Source organism: Uranotaenia lowii, chromosome 2 (assembly GCF_029784155.1).
Source record: "Uranotaenia lowii strain MFRU-FL chromosome 2, ASM2978415v1, whole genome shotgun sequence".
NCBI classification, from domain to species: Eukaryota; Metazoa; Arthropoda; class Insecta; order Diptera; family Culicidae; genus Uranotaenia; species Uranotaenia lowii.
The window spans coordinates 209,519,841-209,547,790 of NC_073692.1; the positions used below are offsets into that span (position 1 = coordinate 209,519,841).

General features: G+C 34.0%; 1 protein-coding gene across 3 annotated transcripts in view; it reads left to right on the plus strand.

Annotated features, from left to right (window-relative positions):
• LOC129747952 (homeobox protein 5) overlaps positions 1-26,034 on the plus strand; it is a 338,407-nt gene extending 312,373 nt beyond the window's left edge. For all 3 annotated transcript variants that reach the window (XM_055742382.1, XM_055742383.1, XM_055742384.1), the window contains one exon: positions 24,434-26,034. In XM_055742382.1, the coding sequence (XP_055598357.1) occupies positions 24,434-24,739 (306 nt within the window). In that variant the 3' untranslated portion in view covers positions 24,740-26,034. The remainder of the gene's footprint in view (positions 1-24,433) is intronic.
• The last annotated feature ends 1,916 nt before the right edge of the window (positions 26,035-27,950 follow it).

The following is a 27,950-nucleotide window of genomic DNA, read 5'->3' on the forward strand; positions in this document are numbered from 1 at the left end:
TGCTGTAAGTGACCCAAAATCGCACAAAGCAACCACAATACAGACCCCGGGCGTTTTTGGCAACATTCGATTTTGGAATCATCCGATTTTGGCACATGTCCCTAAATCAAACAAATAACAGAAACAACATAACCTTATAGTTTTCGTTTTAATAGGACCAATACAATTTAGATTTATTAGCATGATAGACATAATACAATGACATAAATAGCAAATGGCAAAAAACAAAAACTATCGACAAAACAAGAAAAGTGCTAAATGCATCAAAAACATGATAAAAAATGTAGTACAAAGAAAAAACAAAGTTGAGGAAAGAATCGTTCGATTTGAACAACACAAAATGTTCGAGCGGGTTGCCAAAAACAATCAGGGTCTGGTTCTTCTAGTTTATCCCTTTCAACGAATACCAATATTGTAAAGCTTTCGTGCGGTTTTAAGTCATTTGCAGAATTTTAAAGCTCAGTGGAAGCCGCCATCTTGGATTTCAAGATGTCGTTTGATAGAAAACTTCGACTTCTACTCGTTTGGTCTTTTCACACAATGCCTATATTGTGGGAGTTTCATGCGATTTTCAGTGTTTAACAGCATTTTAAAGTTCAGTGAAAGCCGCCATCTTGGATTTCGAGATGCACCTGATAGCAAAATTTGACTTCTTCTAGGTTAGCCCTTTTAGCCAATACCCTTATTGTGGGTGTTTCATGCGGTTTTTTAGTTATTTACAGCATTTTAAGGTTCAGCGAAAGTCGCCATCTTGGATTTCAAGAGGATCTGATAGAGAAATTCCACTTAAACTGATTATCCCATTTTACCCAATGACCATATTGTGGGAATTTCTAGTGACTTTCAATGATTTCAATCATTTTATAGTTCAGTGGAAGCTGCCATCTTGGATTTCAAGTTGACGTCCGATAGCGAAATTCGACTTCTTGTAGTTTAGCCCTTTCACCAAATACCAATATTGTGGGCCTTCCATGCGATTCTCAGTGACTAACAGCATTTCAAAATTCAGCGGAAGACGCCATCTTGGATTTCAAGATGGCGTCGAAAAGAAAAAAATCGGCTTCTTCTAGTTTAGCCCTTTCAACCAATACCCATATAGTGGTTGTTTAATGCGACTTTTGGTCATTTACAGCATTAAAAGTTCAGCGGATGCCGCCATCTTGGATTTCAAGATGGCGTCAGACAACGAAATTTGACTTCAACTCATGATTTATTCCACGGGTGATTAACAACCAATCCGTTTTTATTAAAAATGTATGTCCTCATTTACTGTACTAAGGATTAACAACTCAGAAATTAGGAACTCATCCTAAGCGTGTAATTGATTGGCTTGCGAGAGAAACGTCAAATCGTAGCTTTTTTTGGGGTCATCATTAAACCATAATAAAACTATGAATTGACTCACGCCATGTTGGTTGCAAAATCGAAGGGCACAAAATGACGCCATGTTGATGGATTCACAATGCAAGCATTGGAAAATATTTTTTCAAGCCCATTTTCCATCAATTCCATCATGATTGACCATCAGATTTGACGAGGCGCATTTATTTTAAGATACTATTTCATACACATTTTACCTAAAATCTTGACTGGCAGTACAAAAGAGGCTCATAATATGGTTAAAACATTGGTATTTTGGCTATTAATTTTACTAGATCATAAATATCTCAATAATGCAATCATCATTCATCAACCATTATGGTTGCTGGAAAAAAAAACTCCGAGAACTCACAGAATAAAAAAAAACAAAAATTCCTAACATGTTTTATAATAGCTTTTTAAAAGCTTTGGTGACCAGAATTGATGACGAACAAAGATATGTCATGATGACGTTTCTAGGGTAGGGCCAAATAGCCTAATTTTGGCTTTATTAGAGTCCAGGTGATGTTATAGAATGCGCTTTAGCTTTTTATGAAGATTAATGCTATAGTCCAAACGAAATTTTGCTGACCATAATAAAGCTTAAATTGTTACTTGGGAACAGTCCTCGAGAGGGGCTTCGTCAAGCTCGCCCTCTGCCGGCAGCGCTGCTTCGACCGATTGCGCGTAGTCTGCCGCGATCTCACGTTGCTTCAGTCGTACGATATTTAAGTTTTGGGCGCATCTTCACCATCACCAGATAGTGATCCGACTCGATGTTGGCGCCTCGACAGGATCTGACGTCGATGATGTCCGAGAAGTGCCGGCTGTCAATCAAAACGTTGTCGATCTGTGATTGCGTTTGGTACGGTGATCTCCAGGTGTACTTGTGTGGGAGGCGGTGCTGGAAAAAGGTACTACGTACGGCCATTCGTTTGGAGGCGGCGAAATCAATAAGTCTGAGGCCGTTTTCGTTGGTCAACTGGTGCGCACTGAACCTTCCAATAGTCGGTTTGAATTCCTCCTCCTGGCCGACCTGAGCATTGAAATCCCCGATGACGATCTTGATAACATGTTTTGGGCAACGGTCGTATTCACGCTCCAGCTGCGCGTAAAATTCTTCTTTGTCGTCACCGGTACTTCCGAGGTGAGGTCTGTGCACGTTGATGATGCTGATGTTGAAGAACCGGCCCTTGATTCTCAACCGGTACATTCGTGAGTTGACCGGCCACCACCCGATCACGCGCTTTTGCATCTTTCCCATCACTATAAAAGCTATTCCAAGCTCGTGTGTGTTGCCGCAGCTCTGGTAGATGGCACGACCATCTGGGTACGTTCATACCGTGGGGCCCTTCCAGCATACCTCATGCAGCGCTACGATGTCGAATTTGCGGCTCTTCAATTCGTTGGAGAGCACGTGGGTACTGCCCACATAATTTAGAGATCGGCAGTTCCATGTTCCAAGTTTTCAATCGCTAGTCCCTTTTCGTCGCATGGGTCTTTGCCGATTTCCATCCGAAATTTGTTGTTCGTTGTTCGTTGCTTCTGTTTTTTGTAGTCACGGGCTCGCAAGGCCCGCAGCTAACCCTACTATCTCGCAGGAGGACCGTCGTGATGTTGCTGTATCCGTCTATAATTTTCATTACTTTCATTCGAAATTCTTCCTGTTAGAATGCGTACTTCACCGAAATGCCATTTATCATTAAATTAAAATCATAAACCAGCGGAGATAAACTGTTAACACAATGTTACATTTTATATTTTGGTCATGAAATTTCATAAGGGGTTTTCTATCCCTTTTCTAAATTATTTGTAGTCTATACAAAGGCATTAAATATAATCTGTTCTTTGTGAAAAATCTGGATCACTGTTTGATTTGTATACAATCACTCGTTCTTAAAAACCGCACAAACATAACACCCACATAAATAAGTATGTATATTCTTGAAAAACACTTAATTATTATTAGACAAACAACTCGGTTGCAAGGTAAACACCGGCAATAATTCATACACCGAACTGCTTGATGCTGATCATGATCATCATCAAAGTTATCTTCCAGGGTGCCAGAGCGTGCCCAATCCAAGAGGAAACTAGCTAACGATTTCAAGTATCGCTTCGATAATCGCTCGACGACGGTACCTGCTGCAGCAATAATGCATCACATCTAAGTTCCAAAGTTCATGCAAGCCATTTTTCTCTCCTGGCTTTCTACACATTAGCAAGTAGCTGAGCTGCATCAGTCGGAAGTATTAAGGTACCCTTGGGATTAAGCATGGGGCGCACTTTCCTGAGCCCTGGACTGAGCTATGCCCCAAACCAAACAACAAATGACTGAAAGCATGACTGCATCGTTCCAGTAGAAGTTGGTAGCAAACGAACCGTTCATCACCCGCAGAATGCCCATTTTTTATGTTGATTGTGTGTATGCACTTCATGCTCAACAGCATTGCACCATCTCGCGAGTAATTATGAGCCGTCGAGGAGCATAAATATTGCCAATAATGGTAGGAACTGGATCAAATCCGAAAGCTACTGGTACAGGAGGTGCAGGCTTATGACTTTTCCTATACCTACCAAGAAAGGTGGAGAAGAAATCTTTTCCACACCGCTAACGATTTGTTATTTCCCTACAGATATTTTAGATGCCAGCTCCAGTGGGGTTCTGTAAATTGGGCTCCAGTGGAAAATTATATGATGAGTAAGCTCTTATTTGATCAGGATATGGATCACACTAAATATACGGCTAGTTAGTAATATCTAACTACCACGGTAAATTTATCCGAGAAGCTCGTGGATTTGACGAGCAGTAAATCACTCTATTTGAACTCCCGAGCAACTTTTTATGCTTAACTTCTAAAGGCGTGTATTAAGTAAATTCCAGAAGCGGTTTTAACCTATAGGGTCCTAATACTTTTCCAACGTCTTGATTATAAAAAAAATGTTTTCTTTAAAATTATCATTATGAGAAATTGCAAATATGAAATATTTTGTGAAATCAAACCAATGATTTTTGTTATATCGTACTCATACTAAAATTGTTATTTCAAATCATCCAGAAAGACCAAAATTTATTTTTTGGTTCTATATGAATTAATCTTTTCCACCATTAACATTTTTTTCTTTGTACGCTTGGACACGCTTGGATTCTCAATTAGTACAAACTACCGAGAAAAATATGCTCCACTTTTTCGAAGCCTTAAAGCTCTTTAAAATTTTGTGTGAAGCTTAGCTAAGCTTTGTTGACTACTCATATCCACCTGAAATCATTGAACTCGAAATTTTGTAGAAATAATTATATACCAGCAAGCAAACTGACTCCTCATAACATATGTTATAAAAGTTTTTTCTAGGGGTTTTCATCCTTTTAGAGGCCTTTCAAATATTACGTAACGCAATTTTCGATCACTTTCAACAAACCCCCCCCCCCCCTCCCCCACAGTAACACGTTCTCTTCAGATTTCCTATCCAAAACTCACAAAGCGTAACAAGCTGCTATATGGTCCCTTAGAATGTTTCATCCCTCCATATTTTGTTAACCCTTTTATGCATAGTGTTGTTTTAAAACAACACTTATCAAAATCCAAATATCTCGAAAACACGTGGATACTTTTGAGTGATGTATTCACAAAAAATATTCTAGAGATTAAAAGAAATTAGCTCATGGCATTTTTATGACGATATTTTAATGTATGTGTGATATATCGAACAAAGTGTGCGGAAAAATTGCAAAAATTAAATGTATTACTTTTTTTGAAAAAAGTAGTTTTTGGAAAATTGCTGTTATTTCTTAAGATCTGCAAATTCCACCAAATTGTTTAATCTCAATCAATCACAAACACCTTCCTGCACCTTTTTAACAAGGTTTTGAAGAAATTAGCAAAATCGAATTGAAATGAACAACAAATTTCAAAAAATATTTTCCAACTAATAACTTTTATAATACTCAAAATAACGAATTCAAACCTGTTGAGTTTTGTTATTCGAATTAAAATGTTATTATTTCACTGAATCAAAATCTGCAATTTTCGTTTAAAAAAAGTCATGCATTAAAGGGTTAAGCTGTAATCCCTTTGCCCCTATACTTTTCAAGGGTCAGTTTTAGAAAATACGGAAAGACCCAACATGCTAGGAAAAATTTACGATAATAATTTTTAAACCAAAGGGTGTTCAGATCAAAAAGGGGTCATACTTAATTGCGTGTTAATCGATTATTTGTTCATTAAGAATCATCTTTCTTTTTGAAATTCAATACGCCTGCCATCAGATTTTGTTCAGTCGCCTTATTCACTTTCTTCGCCACAGAACGGGTTCTTAGGAGAGGGGAGGGTTCTTATCCTTGGGCACAACCTGAATGTTGTAAGCGCCATACCATTCGATGGACTTTTTTCCATAAAGGCATGACGCCGAATCTGGCCAAAACAGCACAGTCATGTCATGTTCCTTCAGAAAGAGTAGCAAACGCTTTTGAAGACACTCTTTCACGTAAATTTCCTGGATTTCACTTTTCAAGCCACAGGTACAGACAGCCTGCAGAACGGGATATTTTTTGGCAAACTTTGATAGTTTAATATGCTCGAGAATGACTGCCGCGTTTCCCTTTTCTGTATAATAATTATGTCCAGGAAGTTGTCTGAAGTCTGCCTTGGCGTGGATTTTGTCGTCCATTATCACCCAATCAAACTTTGTCAACAATGTCGTATACAGCCTCCGAGATCTTTTTTTTGCCGTAAGATTTTGAGTTTAAACAGAAAATTGTTTCCTGATTCACAGCTGATTTTGGACTCGGTAGGCTGTGACCGTCGATGACAGACGAGTTTTAGTTTTGAAGAAAATTTTTCAAGACTTTTCAAATTCGAATTCAAATATTTAATGTTATGCTGAAGTAAATCTCAAGCCAACACGGAAGATTTATCATGAAGATCTATTGGTTATTTTGAGGATCTAGAAGAGAATTTCCTATAGAAGAAAAAATACTTCCTATTGGCTGAGCTGCGCTGCAAAGACGTGAAATTTGTGCTAGTGAAGAAAAATTTGGGTGAAGAGTACGGATCCAAGGTATTTCATACTAGAGTAATTGTGGCATGATAAAGATAAACAAAAACCCAAATATTTTCTTAAATCATATTGCAATTTGACGGTAGGAAAAATTGTCAAGCTTTTTGATTAACTGTTTATCTTATTGATGGTGACGTTTGATTAAATACGCTGGTTTGCAATACGATTGATGATATATTCCGTTTGTTGGTTTAAAAACGTCAAAAATCCACATTATTCTTTCAATAGTTTCAAACTATATTTTCAATTTTAGTATCGGATTACCGATTGACGTAATTTGAACAAGTGATATTTTGTTTTTTTTAATGTTATTGGGGAGTCCTTTCGTTTTGGTCAGGTTTGTTTTGTACAGTACTCGCTCATCAATAGAACGATTTTGTTTTGGATGTTATTGGGAGCTGAGATAAAATCCAAATATTGTCTATGATTGTTCAAATAACTTCAATATTTCAACTATTTTTTTCTAAACATTTCACTTATCGAAAGCTCCCTTATGTCGGTCGTTTCAACATCAATAAATTAGTCGATTTTTCGAAGATCTCAAAGTTATTGGACATCGCTGTTGTATTTATAAATTTCAAAACAATGTTCGTAGCTCCAAAGAATTAAGTTTTTTTGCAGTTTACCTCACCCATCATTAGTTCGCTTTCTTTAATACATCAATTGTTTCGATGTAAATTAGGGATTTTGCAAAAAATATGTGACTTTTAATGCCCCCCTCGGGAATCAAGTTTTGGTAGTCGGATAAACCCTTTGGTCAATATCGTTCGATTAACGAGTGGAATCGGTGGATGATAATTAAACTGTCAAAAAGAAATCGATGTTGAGAGATACAGAAATAAAAAGATATTTTTTTCGAATTTCAAGATTTCATACCTAATAACGTTGAATATCCAACATTCAAAAATTATGAAAACTCGTTCATTTCGTGTAAAACAGTTTGAATTTACTTTCAATTTCACATCGCTCTTGAATCATTTCAATAATTAGTTCAGTAATAAATTAACAATTAAAAACGCACAGTGTGACAAATTTACCCCAGCACATATTCACTAAGTTTTTTTTATGCATGTTTAGTTAAACGTTCTCTAGGTTTTAGTTATTTTCAATAGGGATAGAGAAAATTTGAGCAAATTTTTTTTTTATCTGGGTGTTTGAAATATGCGAATGAGAATTTTTTACCTTCTAGGAATACTTCAAGTTAGGGATTTTCTAAAGAGTAATACCAGTAGGGTAATAAAATATAAATATTTGGCATGGATGGAGTAACAAGATTCCAGAATGTGTTTTGAGTCTATTCTAAAATAACGTAGGGTGGTCGAAGAAACTACCATTGAAAGTTATAACATGGTCGACTAGAAAATAAACATGAGGCGAAGTTAGGTCATACAGTAAGGAATTTAAGAAACATTAAATTTTCAAAATATTTCAACTTAGGTTTGATACACCAGAAAAAAATTTTCAGTTTTGTGATAGTAAATTTTAACCTTTCGTTTCATAAAGTATCAAATTTGCAACAATTAATGTATGAAAAAAATGAAAACTCATATTTTATTTTAATTTTTTTTTCTTGATGTACACATCACATCATTTCCAAATGTTTAAAATTATTTTTAAGGGAAAATTGAAAAATCATGAAATAAAGAGTATAGTATCCGTTAATTTCCAAACACTAATTTACAACAGCTTCAGACAACGTTCTTAAACCTTAGGAAAAATGTAGCATCTGTCGTCTATAGTATTATTTAGGAGTTTTTATAGCAAATTTTAGTAGATAGAAAGATTAATAAAAGTCAGATCCATACACTTGTCAAAAGTGTTTCTAGATCTTATTCTTTTGCCCACATTCCAATACGATTTTTTTTTTGCTAGAATGCAAAGGTGGCCTCGTCCTAAAGCGCACATTTATGTCTTTTATCCTTTTCTCCATTTCCCTCACTATCTATTGACTACTAGGACGTGGCCGGCGCCGTTATTGATGGTCAAAGAGAGAGCATCAGTTTTGTGCATTAAAAATGAGTTTCTTATCCCAAGAACCATTCTTTTGACCCTTGTTCAAAATTTGTGGTCTCGATCAATCACGGAGTAGCAACCATTGGCGATGTGCAGGCTTCGGACGCATCTTGAGGCGCGACTCATAAGAGGCAGAGCAGTACCACTCATTGAGGAGGAACTCCCAAACTCCTGGCAGTCGAAAACCACTCTTTCTCGCTTCTCTTACCGCCAGAATCGCTAGGAGCGCCAGTCACTCTTTGCTCCCTCGGAGGCTCTGCGCTCCTCCCAAAGAGGCCTCCCTGGGAGAAATAACTTTGCGTGTGACGATTCAGAATTGCTTCGAGTTAGGTACATATTTGATTGCTTCAAGTAGCTCACAGCTGCTGGCTGCCTGCTGGGGGTGGCTGTGCGACGATGTCAGCAAAACGAATTTTAGACTATTTTTGTACCTAAACAACGTTAACATTTTAACTCTAATTTACATTCAATGTTCATGTAAAACGATTGTCGAAGTTAAGGCTTTCAAATAATATGTTTTACAAAGAAATCGGCCGGTGTTGAAAGAAGTATTGTAAACAAGAACATCCTGCACAATTATCAACCTAAATGGCTTTTAAAAACTTAACGTCCACAGATAATTATTCTGCTTTTAAATCAAAAGGCTTAAGGTTGATGGGACATCAAAATTACGTAGCTAGAAAAATTATTGCTTCCCCAGCTATTTTCGAATCTGCAAAAACATACGATTTTCACCTTTCTTAAAAAGGTCTGGATAAGTGGCAACAATGAATGAAAAAATCAAGTGAAAACGTTTGAAAATTTATAGTTTAAGATATATTTCTGGTGTCATAACGCATAAAGCACCAAATGCAGTAAGTTTTTGTTTTGTTCGAATAAAATTTTACAATTTTCTGTCAAACATGATTTTAAAACTATATAGGTGCTGCATACATTTAGGGGTAAAAAATCATCTAGCTTAAATCATAAAAGTTTATGTTATGTTTTTGTGTCAAAAATGATTTTAAAACCATAAAGGTGCTGCATACATTTAGGGGTAAAAAATTATCCAGTTTAAATCATAAAAGTTTTTTTTTTTTTTTTTTAAGGGGGAAAGATCACATGCGGGATATACATGGTGTTTCGATAGAAGGTCCAGCAGTTGACCGGCAGAGCTCGATTGCTCGTGTTCGCCGGTTCCATCACGTTCACCGTGGTGGAATTGGCTAACGCGCCGTTGTACCGAAGCGGAGATTGCAGGTTCAAGTCCTGTCGGTGAGCCGTTATATCTTTTTTCGAAATTTTCATGATATTTACGGCTTATGTTCTTTCGTTCTTTGATAGTTCATGTTTCTCTAATTTCTTTCATCACATATGAAAATGTGATCATTTTCAGGTACAAAGATGTACCAAGCGATTTCATAACATCAGTATTGATTTCATAAAAGTTCATGTTATATTTTTCTGTCAAAAATGATTTTAAAACCATAAAGGTGCTGCATACATTTAGGGGTAAAAAATCATCTAGCTTAAATCATAAAAGTTCATGTTATGATAGATGATATTTTGAATTTAACAAACGCGTGAAGTGAACCAATCATAACAGCATATGGAATCAAGATTTAAAAGGTAAATCTTTAATTTGCATTTTGATGAGTTTTTTGCCCTGATTGGTAACTGAATTATTCAAATATTATTAAAAAAAATGCTGATTTTCCAAAAAAAAAAAAACACCAACAGTGTTGATATAGGCAAGGTATGTTATAAGGGCATTGGAAAATATTTAAAAAAAATGTAGGTACATCTTTGGCACAATTTTTTTAAAATTTGAATTTTTTTAATGACAATCAAAATATTTAAAAATCTATCTCACGATGTTAGAAAATTAGTCATCATTATTTTGTTATCATTAAATGATAACTTCACTACCTTATATTCAAATAAAAAATAACACCTCTTGATGTGGTATACAAATGTAGCATCTAACCCGGCTGTTGCATAATGCCCCGTTTGACGGTTATTGATGAAATAATAGCTACCCGAAGATAATATTTCAAATTTCTTTACAAACTAGAGGCCTTTCTTGTGCTATTTGACTTAAATTTTGCATGTAAACTTCACATAACAATCTGCTTATTTGAGCCACTCTACTCAACAAAATAATCAGCGGGACACGTCGTTATTCATATTAAATCATTTCTAAATGACACCGCCGGCGCAAACCAAAACAAACGAACACGAACCAGCCAGATTCCCAGCTCATAACGTTAGTCTTAAAGCGTTCTCCTAGGGAGCGCTCCCGAAGAGCGCTCATTTATCTTTTAAGAGCGGAGCGAGAAATAAAAAGAACTCCCTAGGAGCATGACATCTTCGAGGCAGATGGTCACTCCTTCTCATTCCTTCACGCCGCTAAAAGAGTGAGAGCAGATTTTAGCTCCGTGGGTGTTTGCTCTCAAATGAATCCGAAGCCTGGCGATGTGGAACTTGTTCTACTGAGCCACGCCTGCGATCGTGGAATTCGAAATGCATTTATTTCAAAACACTGACAAACATATAATCACCTGTTTTTTACTTCTATGCCTCAAAAAGAATGAACAATTTTTTAAAAGATTATCTTTAATTTGAAAACTGTTGATATAGCATTTTGGGTTCGATGATAAAGGTGGATGTGATTTTTTTAAGATAGCCGGGATGACGGGCTCAGCCCATATATCCGCCAATAAATAAATAAATAAGTAGTCAATCAAGCTAAGCTAAGCTTAAATTGTTTCCTGATTCACAGCTATTTTTTAGAGTCAGCTTCAACATATCCATAACACTTGCATGTTTTGTTTGTTTGATTTTTGGTTAATCAAACGCGTATATCCACACGGAAAATAATAAAAAGGTAAAATTAATCGAGATAGCAAGGTGAACGATCATGGAAGCCAAAAAGGCAACTTCACAACTCGCCGCAGGCTTGCCAAACCCGTTAACCTGGCTTTGCCTAAGCATTTTTTTTAAACATGGTGAAACATTCCAACAATAATTATAAGGAAAAGGTACCTATTTATCTTAAATAAATATCAGTTTTTGAATAAATTTTGCATTTGTTTTATTTTAATTGAAGAAACCAGAAAAAAACCAGGTAGCTCAGCTTCTTAATCAATGAATAAAAAAAACGGTATTATTTACTATTTTACAAGGTGAGTGTAAAAAAGGTAAAATTAACCTTTTTGCTTGGTGCATTGAAAAAGGTAAAATTTACCAAAAAAATGGATGGAAAAAATTATTCCTGCTTCTCGGTAAATCATACCTATTTTTATTTTCCGTGCAGTTGAATCAGATATACTAATGCGCAAAATAATCTGCACGTCGTGGTTTCGTGAAAAACTACATAAGTTTTATCCAATTAATATCCACGTAGATGCTACGAACTAAATCTGTAAACACTCGCTGATAAAAATAAATGCTTCATGGAAGTTAACTTCAAGCTTCTTTAATTTTTAGTGAGTTTGACGCGAATACTACGTTTAATGTGTTGAATCTCAAAATGCATCGCATGTCGATTTTAATTTTTTTTGTTTGTTCGTTTTTGTTGCAGTCAGTAATAGTTAAAAAAAAATCCTGTGGAAATTGAAAACATTATTTGAAAAAAAATTCTTATATGATAAAAATAATTTACCTTGTCCGCCCCTTTTGAACAAAATTTGATATACCATCGCACCGAGTGCTCAATTCCGAAGTTTTCTAGCGGCTGCCAATCTGGGTCCCTATTCCATGAACTTAGGAGAATATCAACAGAAAACATATAAAAACAGATTTCAAAAAATAAAATGTTTTTAATCGATCTCAGCAGAATGCAAACGCCTGGCTTTTCTCATGCAGTTCTGAATTCTGGTTGTTTGGATCCACTTTTCGGTGTCCTACCGAAAGCTGCCGGAATTTATTCTGAACAGCCAACTTTCCGACAGGTGGAAGAATTGATTTTTCTGTTTGAATGTTATAATCGGGTACATTTTCAAACTGCCACAGAACCCGGGAATAGGGGAAAATTGGCCACAACATTCAAAAATTTCTTACCGTAAACAAAGTCAGCTGTCTGCTGAAGGAGGCCTGACAAATTTCTTATAAGGATTCGTAAAAGGACATGTTCATAAAAAAACTGCGCTGGATGGACTTTAAGGCATCCTCTTCAACATTCGATAGTTACGTACTTTACAGAAATCACTCCAAAACACACGTAAAATCGATGTTGCATGCATGTACTTGAATAATTCTGTAAATTTGTAGCTGAAATTGGTTCAAATAAGTTAAAATTTTGTATGTAGAGAAAGTTTGTAAAATTTTTGCTGTTATTTGAAGTATAATTGGATACAGTTACAATTAAAATTTTATGCAAGAATTAAATTGATGCTTATGAGTAATTTAGAGGCGAAATTGACTTCTCTATGCGCCAAACGAAGAACTCTCGTTTGATTAATAAACTACTATTTTTGAATATTTTAAACTTCTGTACGGTCAATTTATTATTAACTGTAGGTTATTTAGACGTTTTGAAGGCAATTTTTTCGGTCTGATGAAAATATTGTATGATACTACACTTTTTGAATACAAAATTATAAGAAACTCTGCCAGGGTTGATTGCGAACTAATTTCAAAACTAAGCTGACGCATTTACCACGATCGCAAGAATTGGCAAAGAAATTATGGCGCTATCATTAGCATCAGTTTGCGATCATGTTTCACATAATTTGGGGTTTCATAGCTTCCAGCTTTCCTTACACGCCAGCCAGATTGGCCCGGTGAGTAATACCTACATAAGCAGATACCTAGTCTTCCTCGAGCATGCACAGCACGAGCCAAAGTCACGAAGATCTGCTGGAAGCCGAAATCAAAACGCAAGCAAATAACAGCCATCCCACCCAGAGGCCTAGTAGCTGAGCAAGCAACTATTCCACCTCAAAGCGACTACCGGCAATCTTCCTGCTATGGAGTCGATGGATGGTCCAGCCCACTTTAAGTTGATCCAACCAACGGCAGCAGCTCAGTTTAACTCAACTCTGCCCCTGCTCAGCTCAACTCAACTCAACTCAGCTCGTCTACTGACGAAGTGTGCAATTTGTAATTGAAAGCTTTGCGCGTTTTGCTCAATGAAGTTTGGCTGTTGCGCAGGAGCCAATCGTAATATTCCGGCTCAAATACACAACTATGTAAAATATGCTAGGGAGCCCAAGTCAAGCAAATGCATCAGCCCCCCAGCAGTAGCTGATTGTAATAAATCTTCCGGACCACAGCAGGTAGGTTAAGGAACAACGTAGTAGATATGTAAACCAACCTCCGATTCGTTGCGAGATGGAGTTCAGTCAGCCAGCCATCAGGTACCATTTGGCGTTTGTGTTATGGCGTGAGCGCTCTCCTGATTGAGGAAAATGTTCCTCGGACGCAGCCGATTTACGCTGATCCCTGCCGCCTGAATGACGGCCAAACAAAACGAGGAAACGATCGGGGGCGGGGGGAACGATTTACTATTTCAGTTTCAATCAACTGGCAACCAACTGACTCGGATGAGGCCACGATGGAGATAGATAGGCACCAATTATCTTAATAATAATATTCAATTTTAACTGTTTGTCTTGATGAGTGTAATAATATCGTTGTTTGGTGTTTGGAGATCCTGCGCGAGTCGAAGTTTTGAAGGCTTAGGCTAAGAGATTAGACAGTTTGTGTATGGGATGTTTAGCAACTGAAACTGATAACTATTGGAGGCCTACACCGTTTTGAATCACTCAATTCAATAAGACCCAACATCTAACTTGTCAGTTATTCATCACTCAAAGTTTGGCAGAGGTCTAAATAATTTTAGCTCACAAACACACAAACAAAAAATAATATTGATCTTTTTAAGTGGTCCTTCAATCTTAATGATGAATAAAATTCTATCAGATCTAATAAGAAGCTTTATCAGATATTTGATTATTCAAATATTAAGAGTGTCTCCGATTAGTCTTGAATAATTTAGCTGTTGTGGGAAAAAATATTTGAATTTGATCTTTGCACTTGTATAACAAAAGATAATTTGAATACAATTAATACCAATCATTAGAAACCAAAAAAAACATAAATTAACAGAATCAGTGGATCGCAAAAGTTGTACGTTACACAGGAAGACAATTTTCTAGACCGTTCAAATTCAAGTTCAAACCTAATTAAAGTGTTTCTGAAGTTAATTTCAAGTCAAAACCAAAGGTTTTCCGGTATCAGCCCTACAAGACGGAGAAATTTTCAAGAGGTCTCAAACGCTAATTTCAAAAGTTTATTTGTCCTGTCTTCCTGGAATGCTGTCGGCCGCTCATACTAATCGGGAATGAAACCTTCGGGGTAATTTATTGATGTGTGGTATCCGGAAAACGTTAAAGCTAAGTATTCTTATATTTTATTTATAATCAGTTGATCAAAACTTGTAAATTTAACTTAAATACTAAAATGTGAAAAAATATTCAAAAATATTCGTGCCACATTTAGAATGTCGCAAAAAAAACATTTCATAATTTTGATAGAATGATTTTTAATATTTTTTGAACTACTCGTTATTTTACCAATTCAAAATATAAATTTAATCAGTTCTATTACAAAATTGGTCCTTTTTGGTTTAAAAAATTAACATGGATTGACTTATTCAATAATTTGTTTAGAATTTCAAAATTTCTCATCAATTTTTCCTTTTTCAAATTTTAAAGCGATTGTTATTCATTTATATCACGATTAAATCATAAACAGGGCTTAAGTTAAATCTTGATGTTTCTGATCAAATGCGGGAAATCAATCAAAATTGCTTAAAAAATTAACATAGTTTTTTTTATTCTCTCATTTCTCTTTTTATAAAAAGGGTTTAACGTTCTGTTTGGCCTTGATTTCTCCAATAATATAATTAACTTTTTTTATTTCAATCTATTTCTCAATTTTTCTCCAAAATGTTTGAACTTTCACACTTTTCTTACGTTTTCAAATTCCTACATAAATATGATTAAGAAAATCAATTCGAATATTATTTCGAACTTTGAGTTCTGTGAGCAACAACTATAACAGATCCAGATGAAGATGGAAATCAAGTTTAAACGATTGACTTGGAATGTGTTTTAGTCATAATCACCTTTCAATATTGTTGTTTCTTATTTCGCTAAAATGTTTAAATAAATTAAAAATATATTTCAGAAGACAAGGCTATCAGCATAACACTAGTCAAAAGTGTTTCCTAATTAATTCCTTTCCCCCACATTCACAACCAAATATTTTGCAATGGTGCAGAGGTGACTTCGGTCCTTAGGCGTAAAGTTGTTCTTTCATCCCTTTCTCATTTTTCCTAACCTATCTATTGACTACTAGGACGTGGCCGACGCCGTTATTGATGTTTAAAAAGAGAGCATCAGATTTGTGCATTGTGAATGTGTAGCCAATCCCAGGTTCCATTCATTTGACCATTGAACAAAATTGATGGCCTCGGTCAATCACGGAGTAGCAACCATTGGCGATGTGAAACTTGTTCTACTGAGCCACTCCTGCGATTTTGGAATCCGAAATGCATTGAATGTTTTTAAACCAAGCCTAGAAATCAATCAAAGAGTTTAATAGAATACTTTAAAATTAAAAGACCTTTTAAGGTACATTTCGGGTTCAATGATTCAAGGTGGATGTGAGTAGTCGATCAAGCTAAGCTAAGGTTGCCAGATTGCCCGGTTTTATCCGGGTTTGCCCGGATATTTAATACTAAATTTGACAACAGTTCGGTCCGGCCCGGTTGCCCGGATTTCTGAAATCGCCCGAATTATGCTCGGATTTATTCATTTTATTTGGCAAATTACACACAAAAAAATTCAAACACCTCCAAAACAAAAATTTTTGAACAAATTTTATAAAAATAATCATGAAAGGTTTTTTGGAAACCTAAAATACGGTTCAAAATCTAACGAAAAGAGTTTAGATGAAAAAAAAAATTTTTTCATTTTTTTTTTTTTTTGATTTTTGTTGAGGAATTTTTTAGTCTTGACCAAACTTGCCCGGATATTGCCCGGATTTATGGTCGTGAATTTGAAATCGAATGCCTGGATTTTGCCAGGTTTTTATATAAAAATTGCCCGGTTTGTCCGGCCCGGATACTTGCTGAAAAAATTCTGGCAACCTTAAGCTAAGCTGAATAAACCGATGAACGTTACACAGAAAATTAATCAAATAAGCTTAAATTTAGCGAAAATCTTCGTAGCTGCATAAATAATAATCTCAGAAAATTTGATTGTGGTCTGGGGAAAACTGAGAATTTTAAGAAAATTCAAATTTCAGTGTACGTTTAATTTTTTAGATCATTTTTTTTTTTCAATTCGCTGTTGTTATTTATATCATAAAATCGGTATCACATATGAGTGAAGTTATTAATGATCTTAGAGAAAAGCTTTTATCTAAATATCTAAAAAAAATCTAAAAAATTGTTTTTGTGGGGTTTTTATTACACATTTAGGTAAAATCCCAAAAAATATTTTCTGCTGTTTTGATGAACTTTTGAATTTAATGTCGAACACCTCCCATTAATTTTTGCACAGTAGTAACATAAACCGTATCGGCCTTTTTCCGCCACTTAGCCATATCTGATGATGATTCGATTGAATTGACATCCATTTTCATTTACCGCTTGACTATTGCCCAATATCTTTGTATAGGATGAAACTGTGGGCTGTTTGATTGATTAAAACTTTATTCAAACACGTTAAAATTTTCTTTTGGTACTCTTGTGGCAGCTAGCTTGATCGGTCTAGAAACTCACACTCAAAAAAAAACAATAAACAAAACGAGCCCAACTAGAATTTTCAGTTATTTATTAAATTTGATCTTGTTGTTGTACGAACTTGTTTTTATAATATTTTGTTAACCTAACCAAACCAGAATCAACCTTAGTTTTATCCATTTGACTGTGAAATACTTTTTTTTTTGTTTCGATTAAAGTCGTTTTACCATCTTTAGGGGATTCGCGACTTTATCAACGTTGCAGTTGGCGGATCGTTATTGAAAAACTTATCCGGTACAACTGTGTTCGATGTTTATTCTTGGGCTCGAACTCGCGGACATCGGATCAGGAGGCAACAGACCTGCCAACTGAGCTATATCTCAAGCCCGCTGTGAAATACTAATTATCCTCTATTGAAGTAAAAATCCTGACTTCTGCATGATCCAAATAATAAACTGAGAATTCATTGAGACATTCTCGAAACATTTTTGTTTAATTTTCTTCCAGAATTTACATGGAGATTCAATTCATTGAAATTTTCAAGTTTTGTGTGTTTTCTTTTAGTTTCATGGTTTTTCTGATTTTTCAGAACATGTTAAAGACATTAAAATTATTTGATACTGTATTTTGACTTTTTAATCTCCATTTAAAATTTATGTTTTGAAATGTAAGTTTCGTCAGATTGATGAGAACTGTTTTACAAAAATTATGTTTTTATAATTGGTCTGATGATAAGAAGTGTATTGGAAAAAAAGCAACACTTTGTTTTCTGAATAATTCTAGAAATGCATGAATATAAATTGATGAAATTTTCAGTAATCTGTTAGCTAAATTTGGTGACAATCTGTCAAGTAGTTTTTAAGATAGCGTCCAATACAGAAACTTATTGACAACATTTTTTGGGTAGGATCGAGAAACATCCAGGAAAGTCCCAGTGGGAGACCCAAAAACAGCAATAAATCAACTATTTGACGTTAGTTCATATGTTAAATCGCTCAAGGAGTCCTAGAGAATCTAACAGTAAGCTAAAATTTTAATAAAAGTGAAGATAATTAAATTTATGATGGTGAGAATTTTATCAACCGTAGATAGGGGTTTTATCATTCACTATCCGAAAATATCGATAAGTAACATGATAATAAATAAAATCTTGGTTCTATCTCGTCTACCTGAATGATAATCAACCTGACCTAATTTTTACTGAATAAAAATCTTCCCACCGGTAAAATAAACAAAATACGGTGGTTAAATCGTGCGCAAAATATTTGGAACGCTAAAGAGGAGATAAGTTGAAAAAATTCGCAATGGACAACAAAACGAACCGTTAAGTGGGCATCCGACGGGTTTCCAGCCGAAAACTTTCCGTTCAAAAGCCTCGCCTGTGTTTTTTGGAGATAAATAAAAAGAAAAAAAATTGACAATTTTTATGTAAAGTATCTAGGGAGGCTGACGATCTGTGGGAGCTGCAAATTAGTCAGTGTTTCATCTCGATTGACATAATGAATGTTTGTCTAAATATATTTAAAAGACTGCCTTCAAATGTGACCGTTTTTCCTTCATAGAACTTTAATAAGTTCCACAAAGTTTAAAGTCTATTTTGGTTGGATCTGGAATCGAAAGCTGTGGTGGAGTGATAAAAAGTCAAATATGTTGTTTTTATGCCGAAGAAGGACGATCGGGTACAATTGTCATAACTTCATCCAAATTATAAATTTGGAGTCATGTTGAAAGTCAAGCAAGGAAATAGAAAACGTAATCAAAAATAGTCTTGATTTAAGAAAACGGTGATTTAAAGTGTACATTTAAATAAATGTGCACATGAGAATATAACATCATTATGCAGTTCTGCAGAAAATTTCATCCATGCATTTAAAAGTTATAAACAAACTAAAGTGTTGCATTTTTTTTCGAATACACTCCTTAATCTAATTCTAAATTCAAATTTGTAATCTGCATTACATTTTAATAGTTTAACACACTCTATAATTTTTTTTCTGTTTTGAAAGGTATCAAATTGAAATAAACATTTGAATTACGAATTATAAAATTTGAAATTCCTGTTTTGGCTCTATTGTAACTTTTGAAATTTTTCTTTGTATTTTTATATCATTTGTCATTTGTTTCTCATATTTTGGTTTGAAGTTACAATGATTTAGATTACATACACTAAATTGTGGTTCTGAAAAAAAGTTGATTGTGAGTTTTGAATTTAACTGAACTTTTTTTTCTGTATCCTCATGAAATTTAAATCTTAATCTTTTTTGTATATCCGAAATCTTTCCAATGAGACTTGCAATAATTGTCAACAATTATTTTTTGAATGTACCAGAAACTACCTTCTACGTTGACATCATAGTTATTTGAAGGCAATATACTGAACTCTTATCTAGTTCCTTCGTGTGTCTAAAAACAAATAATGTATTCTCTTAAAAGTCATTTGCAAAAAAAAATCGATTCGATTGCTTAATCCGGCCCTGGGTACCAGTCAAGTACCCTAATTTAAAAAGTTAGTTCAATGTTACAAATTTTGATCATCCATATCTTTAAATCCACCAATAACGGTGGAGCCTAATGTTCGGCCGCCAATCGTTGCACAAGTTGCCAAAACTAAGTTTGATTTTTGAGCGCAATCAAAATCTGACTTTCTGTGATTTTACCCAAAATTTCTGGGAAGGATTTCTGTGATGCTATTTCCATTTATTCCATTAAAAAGTCATAGAAAAACGGGTCTTTTTTTACATTTTACTTGATACAAATCCATTAACATTACCAATTTTATCAATTCAAAAGCAGAAACCCAAAATTAACATGGATTCAAAAAGTGACGGAAATTATGTCGTGAGACGGAATACTATGAAAATAAATCTTCTAATATATAAAGATGGGTTGGACTATATATGTTTGTTTGTATGCACCTTATACAAATCCACACCACTTAACCGATCAGCCTGAAACTTGGTACAGTTATGTATTTGGACCATGGTAAGGTTTTAGTAATAGTTTTAAGCCCCTCCCGTCTAAGAAAAGGGACCCTCCCATACAACTTTCGTTTTTTCTCTCACGAACCAAAAGTCATGGCACCCATTTTTCAAAACAGAATTTTTCCTTTTGGCGAGGTTGTTTTTACCATCACCATGGGCTGGGCATTAGAAATGACCATCCAAAGTTCACGTGTACTGGAAAGCAAATCAAAGCCTGCTGATGATTAAAAATTTGATAGCAAAATTTTTGGCGGGCTTTTTTTCTTTCCTCTACTGTTCCAAGCACGTGGTACCGGCACGAGATATTTGGATGCAATAATAAGCCAACATTTTGAATTGAAAATTGAAACTAGCCTGTAAGGAATATATTGGCTAGATTGTAGTGGCTTCCAAAGTGCTCTTTACCAACGCTTGGGGGCTTTGAGGGTCTACAAAATGCATACAGTGAACTTAACAGTGATCAAAAAATTGACTTCTTCAGCTGAATAAGTATTTGGACTGAGTGCTGAAAAACCATTTTCATATTTTTGGAATTCCTCATAGAGAAAGAAACATTGATTAGATTCAGAGTTATAAGTACAAGGCTGCGATTTCAACGATTCGATAGCCTTCAAGAAATTTAAATGGGGGACTAGAAAATTGATTAAATAATTTAATCTTTGCTTTTAAGATTTATTCAATTCAATTTCATTGGCCAATTTCTATTTTTTGGATTATCATTGATGACCAATGTAGTGGATTCTAATATCCAATTTTGAGAAAATTTGTTGTAAAACTGTTCAGTACTGCGAATTCAAACAAATGGAATTTTAGAGTTTTAACTTTGATTACTTTTCGAGATAATTAATGGGATGTTTGTGCCCAAGAACAGAAATGGTGAAACAGAACTCGAAAAAAACTTTTTTCATAACATTGAAATGGTGATTTCGGTTCAGAGATGATTAGTTTTCAATAACTTCAAAAAACTATTAGTGAAACTTTCAACATTTATGGTTAACTAATTATAAAGCAGTGTGAAATTAAAAAGCGAAAAAATACACACATAAAATTGAAAACATGCAAAGTGAGTTTTCAACATGGTTCAACAAAGTTCGGAGGTCTTTTTAGAAATATCTATGTAAATAAAATTGAAATATACGATTGTACAGGGATAATCTCCAACAGAGATTTTACTTAGATAGGGGATGAGAAAGATAAAAAAAACACAGTTTGATCTTTTGAAGATAAAAATATAAGGCCAAATCTATTCAAGATTCTAAAAAAATGCTGGTTGTAAAAATGTTTTTCGTGAGAGGATGAATAAACATTCAAAGGAAATTATTTTGAATTTCGATTTATTAAAACTCCATAGCTAAAATTTTTTTTGACAATACGAAAACGATAAACACAGTGAAAAATCTCACAATTAAAAAAAACTAACAAAACTTACATGGCCAAACTTGAGCTCAATTTCTTTTAATGATCAATATAAAGCTTCCAAAATTCCGAAAAGTCAAACGATTCATTTTGATTTATATTTTATGTGAACCCGAGCAAAGCCGGGTAAAATCAGCTAGTAAAAAATAAAAATAAACAAAAAGTGATAATTTTGAAAATAGGTATAAAATTCAGAAATTCTGTGTATATTTCTGAAATTCTATGTTCTGTGACACAGATCCTGTGATGAAAATCACTGTCACTAAGCAGATATGCACAGTAAATACAAGCTGAACTATCATCTTATTTCATAGAATACATACTCTTGAAGTACACTCCCAAAAGCTTCATTTATACTTTGAAAATCCATCTAAACCTGTGTGGATCATAAAAGATTCCTGAACTTCAACAAAACTCAGACTTATTCCTAACAATTCAGCCTTTTTTTGCAATAACGCCGTTTCACAACATTTACTGAAGACACATTCCACCGTGACTTACAATCGCTTTTCCGGACTTTTCTGAACTGTTATCATTCTAGAAGTCAACCAATTTACTTGAAAATTTAAAAAAATAATAGCAAACGGTCCCAAATTGAACGTTCATTAAAATGAATATAATTTGATCATTAAAAAGTTTAAGTTGATAGTGTTGTGATCGACTTTTGTGACGTGAATTCACGCTAGAATTGACCATTTCTGACTTCAGTACACACCACTTCGATTTCTTGTTCTCTCTGTGGGAATAGGATATTGTTGTCTTCAAATAAGTTGTAGAGAAAACAATTACCCACAATTAGATGTTCATAGCATCTCGATTAAACGAAAATGAATAAAGTTATGTCTCTTTAAAGTTGTGACGTTAATTCACTCAGTTTAAACATAACAGGGTAGTGCACTGAATTCACGTCGCGAAACTTTAAGTTATTCTGAAAAATTCTTTAGAGCGCAATCACAGTACCTAAAATCGTAAATATTCAGTATCTTTTGTTCCTTTTCCTTGTTTTGACTGGCACTTGAACAGGAACATATTGAGGAATCATACGTTTAAATTACTGTTTTTTACAGTACTTATTTGAAGATTCATAAAAAAAAATATATTTTTTTTCAATATTTTTGTTTTTTTATTTAAAAATAACGAACAAATGAAGAAATCTACTCAATTACAGCTTTCAGTGCATATTTTGCTTGTAAAATTTAACCAAAAATAAAACTTTATGACGTGAATTCGCACTGTTGGATTCCAACCGATTTCTATAAAATTTAGTGTTTCAGAATCCTCTCGTCATTTTTAAAGAAGGTCTTATTTTTTATTGTTTAACAATGTTAGAGTTTTCTCGTTAAATTCAAAAGTTTATTTTTTTTGTGATGTGAACTCACTCATTTGCGACTGTTTTTGTTCGCATTTTGAAACTACCCCATTTGAGTTAAAAACAATCTTTTCTCTACACAACGAAGCAGTATCTGTTGGCTTTAAAACATTTTATCAAAAAAAAAACGTTTATTACTTCCTATTTTTTGAATTTTATTAACATTTAATTAAGCATTGACAAAACCAGATCTTGCAGAACTTCCCTTAGAAATACGTTTTTTCGTGGAGTAAAATGGGAACTGTATCAAGACAATCCTAGAAAAAGGAAAACACACCTTTGTGTATAACTTTTATATAAATGCCTCTGCGATTTAAACAATCAAGTCATATTTTGATGTCTTCATTTGAATAATCAAATTTAAAACTTTCACGAGGATTCAATATTTTTTCTCATACTTTTTGTTAACAAGATATGACCACAATATTGCGAAATTACAACTGAAAATATCTTGAAAATAATTCTCTTAAAATAATATCTTGAAAAACAATGATGAATTACTAATCGAACTATCGTATAACAATTCCTAATCTAAATTTCCCTGATCGCTGAAAAATAGAACACTTATCACCAAAAAAAACCCAGTTATTACCAAGCAGTCTCATATCATGAAACAGAGCAGCGTTTGCTGCGCATGTGTTCAGCGAAGCTTGATCGTGACGATGTTAGCCCTAGGCGCGTGCCGCAAATCCTTTTTACCTCAATTTTCTTCCTTCACTTCCCACTTCATCGGTTTTTTCTCCTTCGTTTTCCATTTGCAAATTCTTTGCATTTCTGATTCTGTTGTTTGGTCCCATTTGACGGACAACGAGCATGCTGCTTCCAATGTTCCGTTCCATTCGGTTTCGAGTGAGATCTGCTCGAGCGAGCAACCATATGGGAGTAAGGGGGGATGATGGGTCAGCATTTGCTTCCACTATATAAGAAGATCAACCGAACCAATCTGCATAAGACCTAATGCTTGTGGATTTGTAACTGCAACATTTGAGTTGGAAAGCACAGCAAAAGAGAGGAAAAAACCTTGAGCAAACGGTAAACGTCAAGATGTTGTTTATGGTTTGAGGATGGATTGAAGGTTTTTTTTCTACTTCCTAGAAGCTGAGGATGTTTTGGTCAAGTGGCTCCTCTGCTGATGGGTGATTTAGCATCAAGATCGCATTGCTTATGCCCTGATTATTTCAGATTGCAACCACTTTTGACTGATACATTCTCCCTATTATTAGGCACGCGCGCGCTTTTTTTAACTTTAGCAGGAATGTTGCACAATGCAAATGTTGCGGTTTGGAACAGGAAAGCCACTTTGCCACTGAGAGTGCAAAGTGCTACAGTTCTATTGCGGTTTTAAAAATAGAATCCAGCTTCATCCTGTTTTATTGAGAAAATTATCTAGTAGAAATTTCTTTTTTCGTTTTAAAAAAAAATATAAGTAAAATTTCAGTTTTACTAGAACTTCAATATTTTTTTGTATTTTTAATAGAAAAATTTCTTTCTTTTTCGTTACAGAACTTTCGTGATCAGAGTATCGATGGCGCAGGACTCCCGCTGCTAACGGAGGAACATCTAACCACAGCCCTGGGTATGAAATTGGGTCCAGCCTTGAAGTTGAAATCGGTGCTCGCCAAACGCCTAGGTGGTCCCTGTCCATGTGCCCTCTGCTCCACGCCACCGGTGCCGACCTCTTCGTCCTCTTCCTCCACGGGAGGTGGCAGTGGCAGCAGATCCTCCGGCAGTACAACCAGTGGCAGCAGCAGCAAAGGAGACTCCACCCCCACCAATCGGCCGCCCAGCAATGGGTCCGGTAGTGGTTGAACAAGGGTGGTAGCCTCCCCCAGTAGTAGCAATAGTCTATCTATGTATGTTAAGACCATTTTTTGAGTTGAGTTTTGAGCAGCAAACGCAAAACCAGACCAGTGATTGATTTCCAATAAAATTACAAAAACCCTACTCCTGAACAACGACAGGCTGTCGTTGGTTGGGTGAATGCAAAGCGAAAAAAAGAGTGAATGGGCCCCGTGAACTGGAAATTGTGAGAGGGCGGTGCAGCCTTTCACCTGAAGGGAGAAGGAAACGAAACAGAAGCATACGTACTTAACAATTTAATAATTTATCTTTGCTAAAATTTATTTTTTTTCCCTATAGAGTTGACGAAATTGAACAGCAAGTTTAATGACATCCGTTTAAAACACCTAATTGCTTTTTGGTTTTTTCCCAAAAAATCTAATTAATCATGATAAGAATTTTTTTCACAACTTGTTTACCACCTGAGTACATAAAAAGAATGCAACTTTGGACATGAACGAACTTAACATGACAATTGATTAATCATGCCGGATCAATTTTCATTTTCAAGCTTAAGGATTTTAATTGAAAAATTTGATTTTTTTTTCGAAAATTTAAACAACTGGAAGAGAGAAAGTAAAACTGTAAAGAATGGGAAATGTATCACCATTTGTATTCGAGATTTTCAAATTTTCGATCTAAGATTACTCGATTTTTCCATGTCGTGCGGTGCGACGTAGGTTGTATGCAAGTGTGTTGCAAGCAAGCTGTTGTCCATTTTTTTCCATTTTATTGAAAATTTGGATAATTTTTTATTATCCTTCCCTCGTGATGTTTCAACTCCCAGTGACAAAAGAAGACAAAAAAATTTCAAATTTGTTCCGGCCTAATGAGATTAAAATCATCTGCATAAAATGAAGATAGATTGACATTTATTCACATTTATTTATTGCCCGGTTTTATCCGGATTTCTTCACTTCATTTGCCAAAACAAAAAAACAAATAGTGTTGTAAAATTTTCATTTCTGCGTCCAAAACGAAATTTTTTGAGCAAGTTTTATAAAAATCATGAAAAGTTTTTTTTTTTGTAACTTCTTTATTTGAAACGGCTCGTAATGAAAAGTTTTTTGAAAGCCTAAAATACTATTTAGAAACGGCTGATGAAAAACAAAAATATTTGCTCAAGTTTTTTTTCCTTAATAAAGGTTGAGTAATTACCGGGATTTGACAAAATTTTCTCGGATATTGTCCGGATTTTTGGTCGAAATTTTGGAATCAAATGCCCGGATTTTGCACGGGTTTTTAGATAAAAAAGCCTGGACAATTTTGACAATTTTGAAAATTTTGACAATTTTGACAATTTTGACAATTTTGACAATTTTGACAATTTTGACAATTTTGACAATTTTGACAATTTTGACAATTTTGACAATTTTGCCAATTTTGACAATTTTGACAATTTTGACAATTTTGACAATTTTGACAATTTTGACAATTTTGACAATTTTGACAATTTTGACAATTTTGACAATTTTGACAATTTTGACAATTTTGACAATTTTGACAATTTTGACAATTTTGACCATTTTGACAATTTTGACAATTTTGACAATTTTGACAATTTCGACAATTTTGACAATTTTGACAATTTTGACAATTTTGACAATTTTGACAATTTTGACAATTTTGACAATTTTGACAATTTTGACAATTTTGACAATTTTGACAATTTTGACAATTTTGACAATTTTGACAATTTTGACAATTTTGACAATTTTGACAATTTTGACAATTTTGACAATTTTGACAATTTGGACAATTTTGACAATTTTGACAATTTTGACAATTTTGACAATTTTGACAATTTTGACAATTTTGACAATTTTGACAATTTTGACAATTTTGACAATTTTGACAATTTTGACAATTTTGACAATTTTGACAATTTTGAAAATTTTGACAATTTTGACAGTTTTGACAATTTTGACATTTTTGACATTTTTGACAATTTTGACAATTTTGACAATTTTGACAATTTTGACAATTTTGACAATTTTGACAATTTTGACAATTTTGACAATTTTGACAATTTTGACAATTTTGACAATTTTGACAATTTTGACAATTTTGACAATTTTGACAATTTTGACAATTTTGACAATTTTGACAATTTTGACAATTTTGACAATTTTGACAATTTTGACAATTTTGACAATTTTGACAATTTTGACAATTTTGACAATTTTGACAATTTTGACAATTTTGACAATTTTGACAATTTTGACAATTTTGACAATTTTGACAATTTTGACAATTTTGACAATTTTGACAATTTTGACAATTTTGACAATTTTGACAATTTTGACAATTTTGACAATTTTGACAATTTTGACAATTTTGACAATTTTGACAATTTTGACAATTTTGACAATTTTGACAATTTTGACAATTTTGACAATTTTGACAATTTTGACAATTTTGACAATTTTGACAATTTTGACAATTTTGACAATTTTTTGACAATTTTGACAATTTTGACAATTTTGACAATTTTGACAATTTTGACAATTTTGACAATTTTGACAATTTTGACAATTTTGACAATTTTGACAATTTTGACAATTTTGACAATTTTGACAATTTTGACAATTTTGACAATTTTGACAATTTTGACAATTTTGACAATTTTGACAATTTTGACAATTTTGACAATTTTGACAATTTTGACAATTTTGACAATTTTGACAATTTTGACAATTTTGACAATTTTGACAATTTTGACAATTTTGACAATTTTGACAATTTTGACAATTTTGACAATTTTGACAATTTTGACAATTTTGACAATTTTGACAATTTTGACAATTTTGACAATTTTGACAATTTTGACAATTTTGACAATTTTGACAACTTTGACAATTTTGACAATTTTGACAATTTTGACAATTTTGACAATTTTGACAATTTAAATATAAATTGGTTTATACACATATACGATGGTAGACAAGAATGCCACAAGGTGGTAAAGTGTCATAAATAAACTTAAAAAAAAAAGAACAGACATAAAATTAGCACATTTATAAAAAAATGTCAATGTTGCCAAAATTAAACATAATTTTTAAATCGCAATTCATATCTTTTTTCAATACACTATATTTCATTATATGCAAGGGGGGAAATTGGGGGTAAAATCCCCCCTCCCCCCCCCCCCCATGAGGTTCAAAACAGCAAGCGAGGCATT